The following is a 15018-nucleotide window of genomic DNA, read 5'->3' as shown; positions in this document are numbered from 1 at the left end:
ATTGCATGTTGGTTCACAACTGTACCTAAAACACTGTATTATCTTTATTCATGCTAAACCCTAACAAAAATTGACTCTGCTTCCATAAATGTGCATATACATCGTGATGTAATTGTGTTCGAAATATCATACAATTAACTTTTATAATATTATAATATATTTTAAATTCAACATATTTACATGAGTAAGACTTGAACTCTGTGAGAAGAAGTCGGGACCACAAATAAAAACCACAAAGCACATTTAACATTGTCAACAAAAAGGTGACAATACAGTTTATTAGCTCAACAGACTATGAGTTTGATGCTTTTTGTGAGAACATATCATACATTCCACCTCTCAACATTGCCTTTTGTCCCGTAAACAGCCACAACACACAGTGCACGGCTCACCCTCATACAGCAATTTGCTTTTAAACGTTTCAAAAACTAAAAGTTCGTAGTTGTAGACATTGACGCCCGTTCAAACAGACAGAATGAGTATGTGACAAAAAGCAGGAGCCAAAGTTAAAATTCACATTCTTATCGTCAATACTAGTTCATTTGAAATGACCCTGAGCAATAATCTGTGTAAACATTTCTACAATCGCCCCAAACTAATACAGCAGAGAACGTCTGTGCCTCCTTTTTAGACACGACCTTTTCTCCATCCTCACAAATACATGGGAGTAAATTCCATTATAGGCATGCTGGTGTTCAGGTTTACATAGTGTATGTTGCTGTGCGTATACAAGACATAAACATGACACCACGTTTGTTGTAACCGTTTTCTTTTTAAACATTTTCTCTATTATTGAGTATGATAGAGACTGTAATAGAAATATATGTCAGATGTAGTTTTATACTGTATTTAAGGAGTTCATTCAGACGCTCCAACAGTAGATCTGTAAAGGCTGACAGCTGTTCTGCATATAGTGAGGGTCAGTCAATGTGCTAAGGTCAGTGCGCAGCAGAGGTCATTCTGAGCTAGACTCTGGATCAGTCTGCACCACTCAGCCCTCTTCTGGGTGATGTAGGCCGGGGTGATGATTTGCACGGGAAGACGTGGCGAGCCCTCCACCCTAACCTTCTCGCACAAGGCCTCTGCGATACAGATCACGTACATGCCGCAGTCATAGCTGTTCTTCTGCGACGGGCAGGGCTCCTCCACAAACAGCGCTTCCCTCCCGGCGCCCAGGAAGGGCTCCAGGTTGACGGCGATGCGCCGCGCGTGCAGTGAATTGCTGCCGTTTTGAGAGTCATAGTGTGCAAAGTGGTTGGAGCTGTGGTGGTAGACCAAGAGGCTCCAGTGGGATCCACCGGCGCTCTGGTTGGAGTTGTCGTTAACGGCGAGGAAGACCCATTGACGAGAGGCGAGATCCAGCGGCTCCAGGAACAGAGCTAGCTCATTGGGGCAGGAAGCACACTTGATGAACTGGGTGACCTCGGGGCTGATGAAGGTGATGGTCTCCCCGAGGACTCTGAAGCTCTCAGAAGCAAAGTACTCGAAGGCAAAACCAATGACTTGGTCATTGAGCCAGTGAGGTCCTTCCAGTAAGGTCACGTCAGAGCGACGCAGCAGGCTGTCCTGGTAGCTCAGCACCACAGGGTCCATCCTCCAACACAGTGTCAGTCTGAAAAATACAGAAGATTTTACATTACATTACAGTCATTTAGCAGACACTTTTATCCAAAGCGACTTACAATAAGTGTATTCAACATAGGTATTCTAGAGAACTACTAGTCACCAGAAGTCATAAGTGCATCTCCTTTCTTAAACAAGCATCTAAGAGCATAAATCAGAGCAAACGTACAGTGCAGTAAACCAAGGCAATCTTCAGAGAGTTAATCAATAATGTTTTGATCAATTTATATTTGTATTGATTTAGCAAGAATGTATGCTCTCAATTGTGAGAATTGTCCTCTTTTGTTTGTTTTATGTGGTTTTTTTTTTTTAGACTATTGGTCTGTTAGATATAGATATATTCCTTTAATGAGCCCCATGGGGGAAATTCAGGTGTTGCAGCAGCTCAACTGCAGAGAAACAGATAATAAATAAATAAAAAAGTTTTTTTTAAATTGTATAATATGCTTATATGCTCGCCAGAGTCTATAAAAAAAATAAAAAAATAAAAATGTACAGTATATGTATATATAAATAAAAATGTAGTATATATATATATATACATTTTTTTACAGTATATATAATTATATAAATAAAAATGTACAGTATATATATATATAAATAAAAATGTACAGTATATATATAAATAGAAATGTACAGTATATATATAAATAAAAATGTACAGTATATATATATATATAAATAAAAATGAACAGTATATATATATAAAAATAAAAATGTACAGAATATATATAAATAAAAATGTACAGTATATACATAACAATGTACTATATAATTATATAAATAAAAATGAACAGTATATATATATATAAATAAAAATGTACAGTATATATATAAATAAAAATGTACAGTATATATATATATATAAATAAAAATGTACAGTATATATATAAATAATAAATGTACAGTATATATATAAATAAAAATGAACAGTATATATATATAAATAAAAATGTACGGTATATATATATATATATATATATATAAATAAAAATGTACAGTATATATATATATATAAATAAAAATATAAATGTACAGTATATATATAAATAAAAATGTAAAGTATATAAATATAAATGTACAGTATATATAAATAAAAATAAAAATATATATATATATATATAAAAATAAAAATGTACAGTATAGATATAAATAAAAATGTAAAGTATATATATATATATATATAAATATAAAAATGTACAGTATATATATAAATAAAAATGTAAAAATATATATAAATATAAATGTATAGTATATATAAATAAAAATGAACAGTATATATATATATATATATATAAAAATGTACAGTATATATATATAAATAAAAATGTACAGTATATATATATAAAAATGTACAGTATATATATATAAAAAAGTACAGTATATATATATAAAAAAAAAAAAAAATGTACAGTATATATATAAATAGAAATGTACAGTATATATATATATATATTAAAAAAATGTACAGTATATATATATATAAAAATGTACAGTATATATATATAAAAATGTACATATTCTTTTTAATTTACTTTTATTTTTATTGTGATGCCCCTGCTGAGTCTCACATCACTGCGGTGCACTGAGTTCATCGGTAGTGAGCTAATCACACGAAGCTAAACAACTCCACGAAAAAGCTAATTTAATCACACAGAACATAAACAATATATTGTCAAATTAAAATACGTGCACATGATTTAATCTCCATACCTGTGAAAGACACACTCAGAAGAAAAGTGCAACGAAAACTGCAGTCTTGTCCCTCATTGCAGTGACTGCCGTAAACCGCGGCAGGAAAGCCGTCGACGTTTTTACGACAGTGTTTTACGACTGAAACCTGTCCGTGTGATTCGTCACCTCCAGTGACTGAAACCTTATCGTTGCTTACATTTCACAGTTACATAATTCAAAACACAGCCACATATGTATAAAACAACACATCTCCCGTCATGTTAATCTCATATATAATCTAAATATACACTCAAATGTGTTTTAACCTCTTTTTAAAATCATGGGGTGTTCGGTGCGTACAGCGCTGCCGTGTAATCTCATTCTCCTCTGTACTTCCGGGTTGTCACTACGGAAGCCGGAGTGGATCAAACGGACTGGATACTTCGCTCAAATGGCGCCCCATTCATTCCCATTAGAATTGCTCAGCTGGTGCACATTATTAACATGTCTCTTCCGTACATCCTCACACCTTAGCGTCCATAGAGCATGCACACTGGAGTTATTAATAAACTAAGCAGGTTCAAGGTTAAAAAAACATGCATTAATAATTTACATACTCCTTTTGGCAATGCTTTTGTATGTGTATTTATTGTCTGTGTCTGTGTAGTTGTATAGTATGTGTATTTATTGTCTGTGTAGTTGTATAGTATGTGTATTTATTGTCTGTGTCTGTGTAGTTGTATAGTATGTGTATTTATTGTCTGTGTCTGTGTAGTTGTATAGTATGTGTATTTATTGTCTGTGTAGTTGTATAGTATGTGTATTTATTGTCTGTGTCTGTGTAGTTGTATAGTATGTGTATTTATTGTCTGTGTAGTTGTATAGTATGTGTATTTATTGTCTGTGTAGTTGTATAGTATGTGTATTTATTGTCTGTGTCTGTGTAGTTGAGCTGCTGCAACAAGGAATATAATAATAATAAAGAATAGTTTTTTAGGGGGGGCTGTTATGATGAATACGGAAGTTGCAATATCTCATTCAACCACTATGTTCAACATATCCCCACAGTCATGCCCCCCCCTCCCACCCAATGTTCCCAGTATACATCCTCGTCCCTCCCTCTCCATTCTCTCCCCGCCCAGTAAGCAGCGTGACCGCGCACAGACGCGCGTCCCCTGGAGCGGCGGCTCTGATTAGTTTCCAGCGACCGTGAGAGAGTCTGGACGGACTTCTCCTCCTGATGAGTGTAACCTCACCACAGCGGACACGCACTGGGATCATACAAAAAGAAAAGACAAGTATTCAGCTTGGACTTGTGTTTGGAGGAGTTGTTTGGAGTCGAGCGGCTCTGCATAGAGAAGAAAAGAAATTAATTAAATGGGAATATAGGGAATTAAATAGAGACTTTGGGTGTTTCTGTGCGTCTGCGTCTGCAAACCCATCCTGAGAGCGCACTGGAAAACTTGCACTCACTATTGACTTCAATGTTCACGTCTGGAGGTAAGAGTGTGATGTTTGGTAGTGTGTGTGTGTGTGTGTGTGTGTGTGTGTGTGTGTGTGTGTGTGTGTGTGTGTGTGTGTGTGTGTGTGTGTGTGTGTGTGTGTGTGTGTGTGTGTGTGTGTGTGGTGGGCTTTGGTGGGCTGCAAGCAAAACAGTGAATCATGAAAACTTTGTTTCTTTTTAATCTCCACTCATTTAGCAACATTGTTATCCGTGCTTTTTAAGGTGTGTGTGTGTGTGTGTGTGTGTGTGTGTGTGTGTGTGTGTGTGTGTGTGTGTGTGTGTGTTTGTTGAATGAATAGTCACAACCTGAGGTGTGTTTATTGTGAGGTGTGAAAAGATTGAGTTGCAGCTCAGTGTCATGTGTCATCTCCACCTAAATCCACCTATGTTGCATTGAATCCCTGTGCAGGTTGATGATGTTATGCAGTAAAAAGAAACAGAAAGCTACGCATCAATTCACATTTACATATAGGATGATACAGCAGAAAGGAAAGAACCGTACCTTACAGTATTTTGTAATCATCTTAATGATAGGATGAAGTTCTGGAGCTGAGGTGAGTGTTTTCCCTGCAGTAGGGTGGGGTAAAATGTTTACATGTATTATTTAGCAGAAGTCAGACAGTACAGCTTTTAATGCAGTGGAGGCAATAAAGACTGCAAAGCTGCTGTAATTGTACAGGGAGGTCTAACGGGGTGAGGAAGCTGCTGAATCATGGCTGCTCATCCTCAGTCTGATCAGGCTGCAAACCAAAACACCAGATACCATCCTGTGCCAGATGCCTTTAATCTACCTTCAGCTTTGTCGCTTTAGTATTGCTTTTTGGTCTATATTCGGTCTTTGCTGCTCAATTGCGAGTTTAAAGTCACAGTTCTTTGTTGTACTTGCTTTGGATCTTTTTGGGGCATTTATTTCCTTTTTTATTATAGAGTCGTGAATGAAGTGATGACGGGACAATGAAGGGGAGTAACGTGTAACAAAGGTCGTTTGCTTGGGACGTTGCATTTCATGTTCAGTAACCCTCAGTTGCCCCTGATCGTCTTCCATCACTGTGTCTGTGTGAGCGTTATATAACACCCCTATTAGATCTAGAACAGGATTTCTGTGATTATCAGGGCTCAATGTTTTTCTTCTTTTCTTTTCATTTGGAAAACCATTTGTTATGGCTGATTTAGATCCTCTCATATCTGCATAAAGACTATAATTCAAGTAGCTGTGAGGTATTCCCCTCTCCCGAGAGCTCGTCCTGCCCTCAGATCAGCACAGGTGATGAGGGTAAAGTGGGTCTGTCCTGCAGGAATGTGAGGTCTGAGAAGACACAGCTGCCGTCAGCATGAGAAGGCGGCCCGGGCCGAGACTCCAGCAACTGGTCCCACCGTCGACATCCGACACCCCACCGGCCCCCTTCTGTCTGCTATTTCTAAAAGACCGGCCTCGGTTTGTATCACATTCGGAGGCCGCGTCTGTGTCGACAGATATCACCGACACCACCTGAGAGACCCAAGCTGTGGTCGGAAAGGTTGAAAGCTCCTTTTTGAAGCTTTTTGAGGAGAACATCTGCACATTTGTAGGATATTGTGGTGATATGAACATACTGCAGCATTGGAATAATAAGACAATCTGCACTTCTGTTCTTTGAAACACTTGTAGTCACTTTAAAGAAGGGGATTCAACTTCTATAACTAGTTTGATGAAGTTTCACAAACTGTTATTTGGAAAATGCATCACGTCATGCAGAGTTTCATCTTGACTACCACATCATTTTCGGTCTGTGTTGTCTCAGGCAAACAATGAATGACTTCAGGTTCTGTCACCTTGTACATCATGTCCTGTCTATCAGTAAAGCCTCAGGTGTGGCCTCACTTTGTGCAAGTCCTGCTCAATGAGTTCACCTCTTGCTCATACAGATTCACACATTTAAACTGTTGCCATTGGCTGTACTTCCTGTTAGTCAGTCACCAGTAAAGACGGGGGCCATAATGCAACTATGATGTGAGATATTGTAAGATTCCTCGGGGAAATGTTGTACAACCTTTTACGTGTTTCAAGCTTTCATACAGGTTGTCATGGACGGTTTGAGTTATACGTCCTGAGATCATTTTGCACAAAAGAAAACACCTCCTCTATGTCTTGAGTGTGTCATAAATACACTGCAGCACATTTTAGATGCAGACCAGCTGAGGCATCACAACGGCAGAGAGAGCAAACCGCCCCTCTGCAGTTTTTAAACCCCCCTGTCATAAGATATTTATCAGTCTCTGTCTTTATATATAACCTTGCATTCTTTTGACAGTGAAATATGTCTACGGTTTAAAAAAATACTTCTGTAGACATTGTACAGATATCAAAATTAGAATGAGGTTAAGAGAGTTATCTGCGATGGGGGCGCTACTACAGAAGTACGTTTCTATTCTGAATAATCAGAATATCAGCTTTGGGGGTTTGTTTTCTTTTTTGCTTATTTGTTGACTATTTCCTCGATTGATCAATTAGTTGTTTGGTCTATAAAATGTCAGAAAATATTACAAAAAAAAAGTTGAGCTGTGTTTCCAAAAACCCAAAATGACGTCTTCGAATGTCTTGTTTTGTCCAAATTTTTTATATATTCAGTTAAATGTCACGGAGGAGTAAACGAACCAGAAATATTCACATTGATGAAGCTGGAATCAGAGAATTTAGTTTCTCGAAATTAGTCGGTTATAAAAATAATTGCAGATAAATGATAGCTAATTGATTCATCGCTGCAGCTGTATAGCTTTCACATACATTTACCATTATTCTTGGAAATTTTTATCATGATGGTGGGATTTTCTGCTGCCATTTTATACTGTTATAGAAACAATTGCAAACACATTATTTTATAATCCATTTCTCACAGAACAGGAGGATAAGGTAAAGTATTTATTTAGCCATTTGCGTGAAGAGAGCAGATTTCAATTTTGCCTCATTTCCTGCGTACGGTTCACCCCACTGTGACCCTCATACAGAGTGTCTGTAACTGTGCCTAAATAGGCCTACGTGTGATATATTACCACGTTTTCAAAGTTGCAGTTCCTTTTTAAAATTGCAGCCTTGTGAAGAAACGCTACAACAGTAGTCGGAGCCTTTGTCCTCACGTTCATTTCTTTGCTCTTTCAAAACATAAATACAGTGTTTTAAAGCGTAGTGGCTCCTCAAACACGATGTTTTGTTCTCTTCATAATTGAGGTAACAAGCCTCTCTGTGCTGTGGCTTCTTCTTTGCACATCCGCAGCAGCTCCATTAAGCATAGAGTTTCCGACCTGCTCCGAAAATAGGAATGACCCCCATCATCAGACCCCCGAGGTGTTACCTGCTGAACCCAGTCTCAGCCTGTGTTTTTGGGGTTGGAACGCAGGAGTCACGTGCTCCAGACCCACATGATCACGCTCTCCTGAAAAGTGGCCCGCATGATGGGATTGTGTGGCGTAAGTGATTGGCATGCACATGAAGTCATTAAAGAGGAACCTGCTTGTGTTGCAGCGAACAAAGCTCCCCTTTCTTTAGTCGGCCATTATACGAGGGAGGCTTTGGCCTCAAAGGCTCAGCTAGCCACCGCGGTTTGCATTTCCTCTCATTAACTCACTGGTGCCGCTAACAGTAGCTGGACTGAAGAAAGTGCATTGTGTTGTTCTTTGCGATTTTTTTCTTTTTCTTTTTGCTTATTTGAAAGGAGCTTAAGGAGCTTGTTGTTTTTTTAATGAATCCCCAAAAAAGGGAAATGGAGTCAACAAACAATAGTGATCTGTTTGGAAGCTCAGTTTGTGTTCCCCCTAAATTAAATTCCATCCTCCGAGGTTTGTTTTGGACGGAGAAGCAGGCGTTCAAAGAGCTTTTTTCAAAGTTTAGAAAATGACAGAAAAGCTGAATGTCGTGCAAAGTAAGCAGTTTGTTGAGCTTTAAGAGCTATGGTTTTTGAATAATTATGCGATTAGAAAGGACTGTGCTAATAAATGATTAAGTTAGAGGAGGATATAGATGCTCACTGGCATGGGGTTTTGGCAGCGGAGCACTGACTCCAAACTAAAGTTGTGACTTGCAGAGTTTGTGTGTGTGCGTGTGTGTGTGTGTGTGTGTGTGTGCGTGTGTGTGTGTGTGTGTGTGTTGTGACACACAGCTGTGACAATAGCTCGTGGCCCCCTGCAGCCTCGTGGTGCAGACAGGACAGGGCCCACAGTTAATCCTCAGGCATGTGCTGCTGTGTAATAATGGTTCACCGTACTGTCCATGTTTAGAGCAGTGCTGCCATCAAATCACTTAAACCATCAGTGAAAAGTGTGAAAAGCTTGTTGAAGCCTTCATATGGCAGCATTGGTGTTTACATTGTGTGTCAAAGCATCAGGAAGTATTAATTAGGATATTTAACCTGCAAGTGTTGTGTTTATGTTTCTTAACACCCAATCAGTGCTACATGTAACATTAAAACCTTAAAGAAACCACTTGATGTATTTGTTTTACGTCAGGGATACAGGCTTTTCAAGAGGACAAGTTATTAAATTAACTTTTTAAACAATTTGCCTTACGTACAAACAATCAGGCGCAGATTTCCGAGAGAACAGTATTGAAATACTATACATGCATAAACACACATTTAATTAAGAACAAAGAAACAAAGTAGTTATTTTAGTTTCTTTGGTCCTTTTCCAATATAAATGGTCTCACTGCATTTTTGCTTTCTGTAAAGTTCAAAGAAGACTAACGTCTCTCTTTGGAAGATGATGAAGTTCAGAGTTGTCCTGAGGAATCTTGTTTTATGAATGGAAAAACTTTTAATTTAAAAGTACAGTAGCACTTTTATCATCGAGTACAGAGCCAAAACATGATATCAACTATATGAAAAGGTTGCTTAACCAAATAATTTAGTTTCTAACAATCATGTTTGCCATCCCAAAATGTTTTTCCTGTGTTCTTTCATTTCCATATCACTTTTCTCAAGTTCAATAACTATGTTATACTAATACAAAGAAATGTACGCAGGGGTAAAATGCCACTGATCAGTTTAAAGGAAGGCACTTTGGGAGGAACTTGGTATTGGATACAATTTAAATGGAACTTTCTGATGGTGATTTAGTGAATTTCAAGAGAATATCATTTTAATATGACAGGCCGGGAAATAAATGTGATGGGAAGCAGCCTCGAATTACTTTAATTAGACTTTTCCTCTCCTTGAAGTTGATAAGCTGCAGATAAAAAAAAAGGTGGAGGTGTGGAGCTGGAGGACTGGATGTGCTTGCAAAAAATGTCTCAACAACATTAGGAGCACAGCTGGAAATAGTTTTTTCATCACAACGTTTAAACTAGATTTCGAACCAAAGTTCTCAAAAGACAAAACGTTTTCCTGCAGGTCATGTAAAATGTTCACAACAGAACAGATGTTCTTCTCCGTCCAGGCAGGAGGAGAGTAGGTTCAGAGTTGTGTCTCCCTGGTGCGCTGCCGCTCTTATCTGTGAGGAATTCTGTCAGTTTACACTTACAGTAGTCTGCGCTCCGTCAGAATGAGGCGAGAGGGAGGCAGAGGGGAGATAGTTGTGGCTAACTGACAACAAACAGGCCGCGATAAGCTGCATTTCAACTGAAGCCCGAGACTGGCTCAGTACTAGCTGGAATGCTCTAATCTATACTATAGTTATCAGCGTAGTAAACCAGCAGGTGATACTGGCCACTTTGAGGTGGAGTCTCACCATTAACTGTATAAGTGTGGTGTAATAAAATATATTGGTTTTATTAAAGAAAAAATAAGTTAGAAATGCAGCTGTTCTCTATCTGATTACTTTTCTATTTGTTTTAGAGGTTAAATACATCAAATATCTATCTTATGTAAAGGGCAACTCTCCAAAATGCATTATTAAAGTCTGATAATATGTTTTAATTCAAGATTTTTATATTGCGAAATGTATTCTGTAGCAGACTTTGCTCACTTTGCTCACTTGTCTTTTAGTTTTCAGAATATCTTAACATTTTGATACCAGATTTCACCGTTAATCCTTGTGCCAAGCAACAAGTGATCTGGATCCAGTTGCAGATCCTGGTATTTTATAGATCATTTTTGACATGGAGAGACATTTTTCTATTTTTTGTGAATTTATGATCATTAATTTACATGGATAAAAAAAAGAAAACCTTCTGAATCTTCGCGCCCCATAACGATCAGAATGTATATTTTTTGTGTATTTAAATGACTAAATAATTAATAAGATGATTGTTCCACCTTGGCAGCGTTTTCTTTTTGTAATAAGAGACAAGCGGTAACAAGAGATATATGGTCTGTGAGAAGGAATAGGAGTTTTGGTTTTTGTTTTATTTTCCTACTGGTAGAAGTGCTTTAAAAGGTGCCAAAATCTAACAATTCTCTGTCAGTCTGAACAAACAGAGCCTTAATTAAAGGAATCATTGTTTAATCATCAACATCAGGTGAAAACATGAATCATGACAGATACATGTGTCCTCAAGAACTCTGCTGAGTCAGGTTGTGCCACAGTGTCCAGTTTGATGCGGCTGTTCTGTTACGCTGGCACCTGCATTCATCCTGATTAACCACTGATGCACTTCAGAGCTCGTATTCACTGCAGTGACTTCAGTAGTCTGGTTGAACGATTACGCTCAGACACGCTGGAGACGATTAGAGGGTCTCTATTGTCCCCACAAAGTCAGAGTCCTCTACTCACAATGAACAGAGCCCACTTAACAGTGAAGCTGTCTCAGGTTGGCATGTTTTCGCTCTACATGTCACGCTGGCCGAGCCGCTCTCTATGTGAAGAGACTCAAAGCAGACTGTAATGAGTTTTTGCTTAAAGTGGAGAGTTTGAGTCAGAATGAGCTTAATCAGGGTTCACTGTTCTGACCTTTTCAATAAGAGAATGAAGTATTGTTTATAGAGTGGACTGAGTGTTTTGGTACTCTTTTGGTAAACTATAAGTGTATTTAAAATGTGGATGGTTTTGGTTCATTTAAAGCATGAGGCTCTGAACAGTGTGTAGATAAATCTGCGTTCTTAAAGGGTAAATTCACCACCTTTGTTTTGTGGTAGTTCAATCAGTGTTGATGTTGAATGTAGTCAAAGCAATGCATTCCTCAGTGTGTGCTACATCGACCGAGAAAGCAGCTGCAAAATCAGTTTTTCTAGCTGCGTTCAAAATCGTCATTTGACATAGTTGGAGGCGAGGAAGAACGAAGCGGAGATTGTCCGAGGCTCCGACTGCGTTAGCCGTACCGGAGGGTGTGGCTGGCACAGTTCTTCCCGGCATCCGAAGCTCACGTGCAAGTCATCCTGGTTCCTGTAGGCCTTGCCAGCAAGTCTTTGACAGCAGGAGAACGCAGCTTACCTCGGTCATACACTGCGGAATACATTTGCTTCAATTGACTACATTCACCGTCAACATTTATGGGACATCCACAAAAACATTGGCACATTTTCCTTTTAATAGTCAAACAGTAACGTCATTATTTGAGGATATTTGCAGACAGTTTCTAAAAGATGGAAACATGCTGCTTTTCTTTGCTTTATGCCATCATTAATTGAATATCTTGCGGTTTTGGAGTTTAAAGTAAAGAATTGTAACAGTGCACTTTTGGAAATGTGGATGAAAGTAATTAGTGTTAGTTCTGAACCTTCTATTGAGTTTGACAACAGAAGCAGCCCAAAAGAAGGATTCAAAGAGTAACCAATATTTGGTGACCACAGAAACCTACATTAAACTATGAGGAGATATCATATGTTTGTTTCCTCCGCGGACCAGAATGCAATGCAAACACTAAACATATCGTGTTTTAACCAAAAGGCTCAGTGCTTGTCCTTTCTTGTCCACAAAACTCTTGGTCCTTGTTTTCTATCGCTATTGTGCACAAACCCATGAAACCTGACTGAATAAAACATGACTGTGCATGTTGTCTGGGGTGGTCGCAGAGCATTCTGGGAAATGAAGCAAGTTTCAGAACGAAGGGTTGATGTTTAAAGTGCAGTATTTCCCCCGCAGAAAAACCCATGAAGATCATATATTAACGATATAAAGTGGAAGAGTTTCTGAGAATGGAAGTTTAATTGAGCATGACCATCCTCTCCCCTCAGGTTTTGGGTGTGCAGTAGAACATGAGGTCATAACACAATATGAAAGAGATCTCTCGCCACCGTCTCCCATCATCTCCTTGAAGCCTGAAAAACCAAACATGCGTTATCATCACGCTGCAGCTCTTTCTGTCTCTCAGTCGACCGCGGCTCAGACTGCAGCACCAGGATCGGGTTTCAAAAAGGCCTGCGGTCCGCTGGAGGCAGAGAGACAGCCGTCATCCTCCCATCCTCAGCCAGAGCCACTGTTACGCTGCCCTGTAATTACAGGTCATGTTTTTTTTTTCCTAATACGCTAAACAGATGTGCTTAAAATGATGCTTAACATTCAGACCCCGAGTTAGACATGATGACATGTCATTACTATCAGCCGGTGGAGACGCACACAGTTTCTGTCGCATACGTGATTTGTATCTGATCGTTTACAATGTGTTGCTTTCATTCTCTAATAGAAACATCAATTTTATTCTAGAAAAACCAACAAATTAAACTTTGATTCAAAATATTAAGTTATAAGAATATATTTTTAAATAGAATGACATATACCGTTTATAAAAGTGAATAATATATTACATTTCTAGATAGCATTTAGTGGTGTAACAGAAAATAAAACTAAGATTCAAGGATGGGCTCACAGATGGGATCAGCAAAAAAGAAAAAAGGGAGCAAATATAACTTAGAGATCCCTGATCATGTTTAATTGCCGGTGATACTAAATGCCAATCATTGATGATCATATTGGAAGATACAGATCCCTTTGTTGTTTGATTATAGCTAGCATTAGATAAATAATCTAAAAAAAGCATTTAAACTGTTTGAAGTTCATCATCAAATATTCTAAATGTTATCCTTTTACTTTGCTATAGTAATTTATTTAGTTTTTTTCTTCATAAAAACACACAATTCAAGTCTAAGTTTATATTTTTATTGATTAAAACAAATCTTATCATTAGTAGTTTTAACGATGTATTATAAGCTGCTTAGAGGTATTTTAAACAAGTCATAATTCATCTCTAATATCTATTTATATTGCTGTGACCAACACTTTATTTTACGAGATTACATTTGAACACACTATAATTTACATTCCCCAAATGCTCCTTTTCACAATAACACTTTCTTTAAGTGCCTTTTTACAGTCTGTTTATCATGTAAAATTAAATTTGCATTTAAAAAGAGGCCTTTGAGATAAACTATCTAGAGGGCTGACTGCACTGCACCATACGAGGAGATCAGATTGTGGGTGTTGGGTTTGTTTAACTTTCTGTGTGTTAACAACATGTTATACACACAGACTTGCAAACATGCCCACGAGTGCGCTTTTGAATTCCAATATGTATTGCATTGTAACATTTTCCTTTCATCACTGGTGCCCACTCATGTATTCCATGATTCACAGCGATGCCTTTTGTAAAAGCTCTCGGTGTAGGTGTCCAATGGCCTCGAGGAAGAAATCTTCCCTCTGTATCGTTACGCAACGCTTCACAAATGAAAAACCTTTTGGCAGCTTAATTTGATCAAATTCACTGCAGCAAATGGACCGTGAAGATGACGCGCCCATCTTTGATTCTGAGGTTGAAGAGTAACTTTTCTTTTTCTTTATGTCTTACTGTCTGTACGCATGCTTGACCTCGTCACAGGTATTCAAAATAAGAAACAGTGCATATGACGTGTGTGTTCGTCGCGGTGAATGTTGCCGGCATCTTGGCACCGCGCTGTGTGGGCAGCGCCACTCATTACTGCTCGTCTCCGCTCAGCTATGAAAGACGAGATGAGTCCTTTTGGCACTCGCAGCCTCTCTGAGTCTGAGCGTCGGCGGCTGCAGACAAGCTCTCCATCTCGTTACCCATCCCATTTAGTGTTTGCATCCTTCGTACACATTGTTGTAAACACGACCTTGCTGCTGGTTGGTTTGTTGTGTTTTACATGGTTGAATGTTTCGTGGCGGTGTCCTGGCTGCTCCTCAGCGCTGTCTTTCTCCCCCCCCCGAGGCCAGAGGTGGCTGAATGGGTCCGTTTGGCCGAACAGACTCCCCTTTCTGAGGGGGAAATGGAGTGAGCATAATCTGGGTCATTGATACCTCCTCGTCATTTGCCTTCTTCTTCCTCTTCCTCCTCCTCTTTTATCTCCCCCGCTCTG

The 15018-nt window shown here is 38.6% G+C and overlaps 2 protein-coding genes across 2 annotated transcripts in view; one reads left to right on the top strand and one right to left on the bottom strand.

Moving 5' to 3' along the window:
- Positions 1-280: 280 nt before the first annotated feature.
- senp8 (SUMO peptidase family member, NEDD8 specific) lies at positions 281-3595 on the bottom strand. The gene is made up of 2 exons (XM_054619155.1): positions 3337-3595; positions 281-1612 (listed from the first exon to the last, which is right to left on the bottom strand). The coding sequence occupies exon 2, from the start codon at positions 1591-1593 to the stop codon at positions 925-927; it is 669 nt and encodes a 222-aa protein (XP_054475130.1). The 5' UTR covers positions 1594-1612; positions 3337-3595; the 3' UTR covers positions 281-924.
- An 897-nt stretch (positions 3596-4492) lies between these two features.
- The window catches only part of myo9aa (myosin IXAa), a 112068-nt gene continuing 101542 nt past the window's right edge, over positions 4493-15018 (top strand). Inside the window, 1 exon segment of the mRNA XM_054609584.1 lies at positions 4493-4797. The gene's annotated coding sequence lies outside the window, so the exon portion shown is untranslated.

This window comes from Anoplopoma fimbria, chromosome 2 (assembly GCF_027596085.1).
Source record: "Anoplopoma fimbria isolate UVic2021 breed Golden Eagle Sablefish chromosome 2, Afim_UVic_2022, whole genome shotgun sequence".
In the NCBI taxonomy this organism is placed as follows: domain Eukaryota; kingdom Metazoa; phylum Chordata; class Actinopteri; order Perciformes; family Anoplopomatidae; genus Anoplopoma; species Anoplopoma fimbria.
Note: the sequence above shows the minus strand (reverse complement) of the source record. Positions and strands in the feature narration are given on the sequence as shown.

Bases quoted from the DNA above. Each gene is read 5' to 3' on its own strand.
- senp8 (XM_054619155.1), bottom strand. From the start codon at position 1,593: ATGGACCCTGTGGTGCTGAGCTACCAGGACAGCCTGCTGCGTCGCTCT.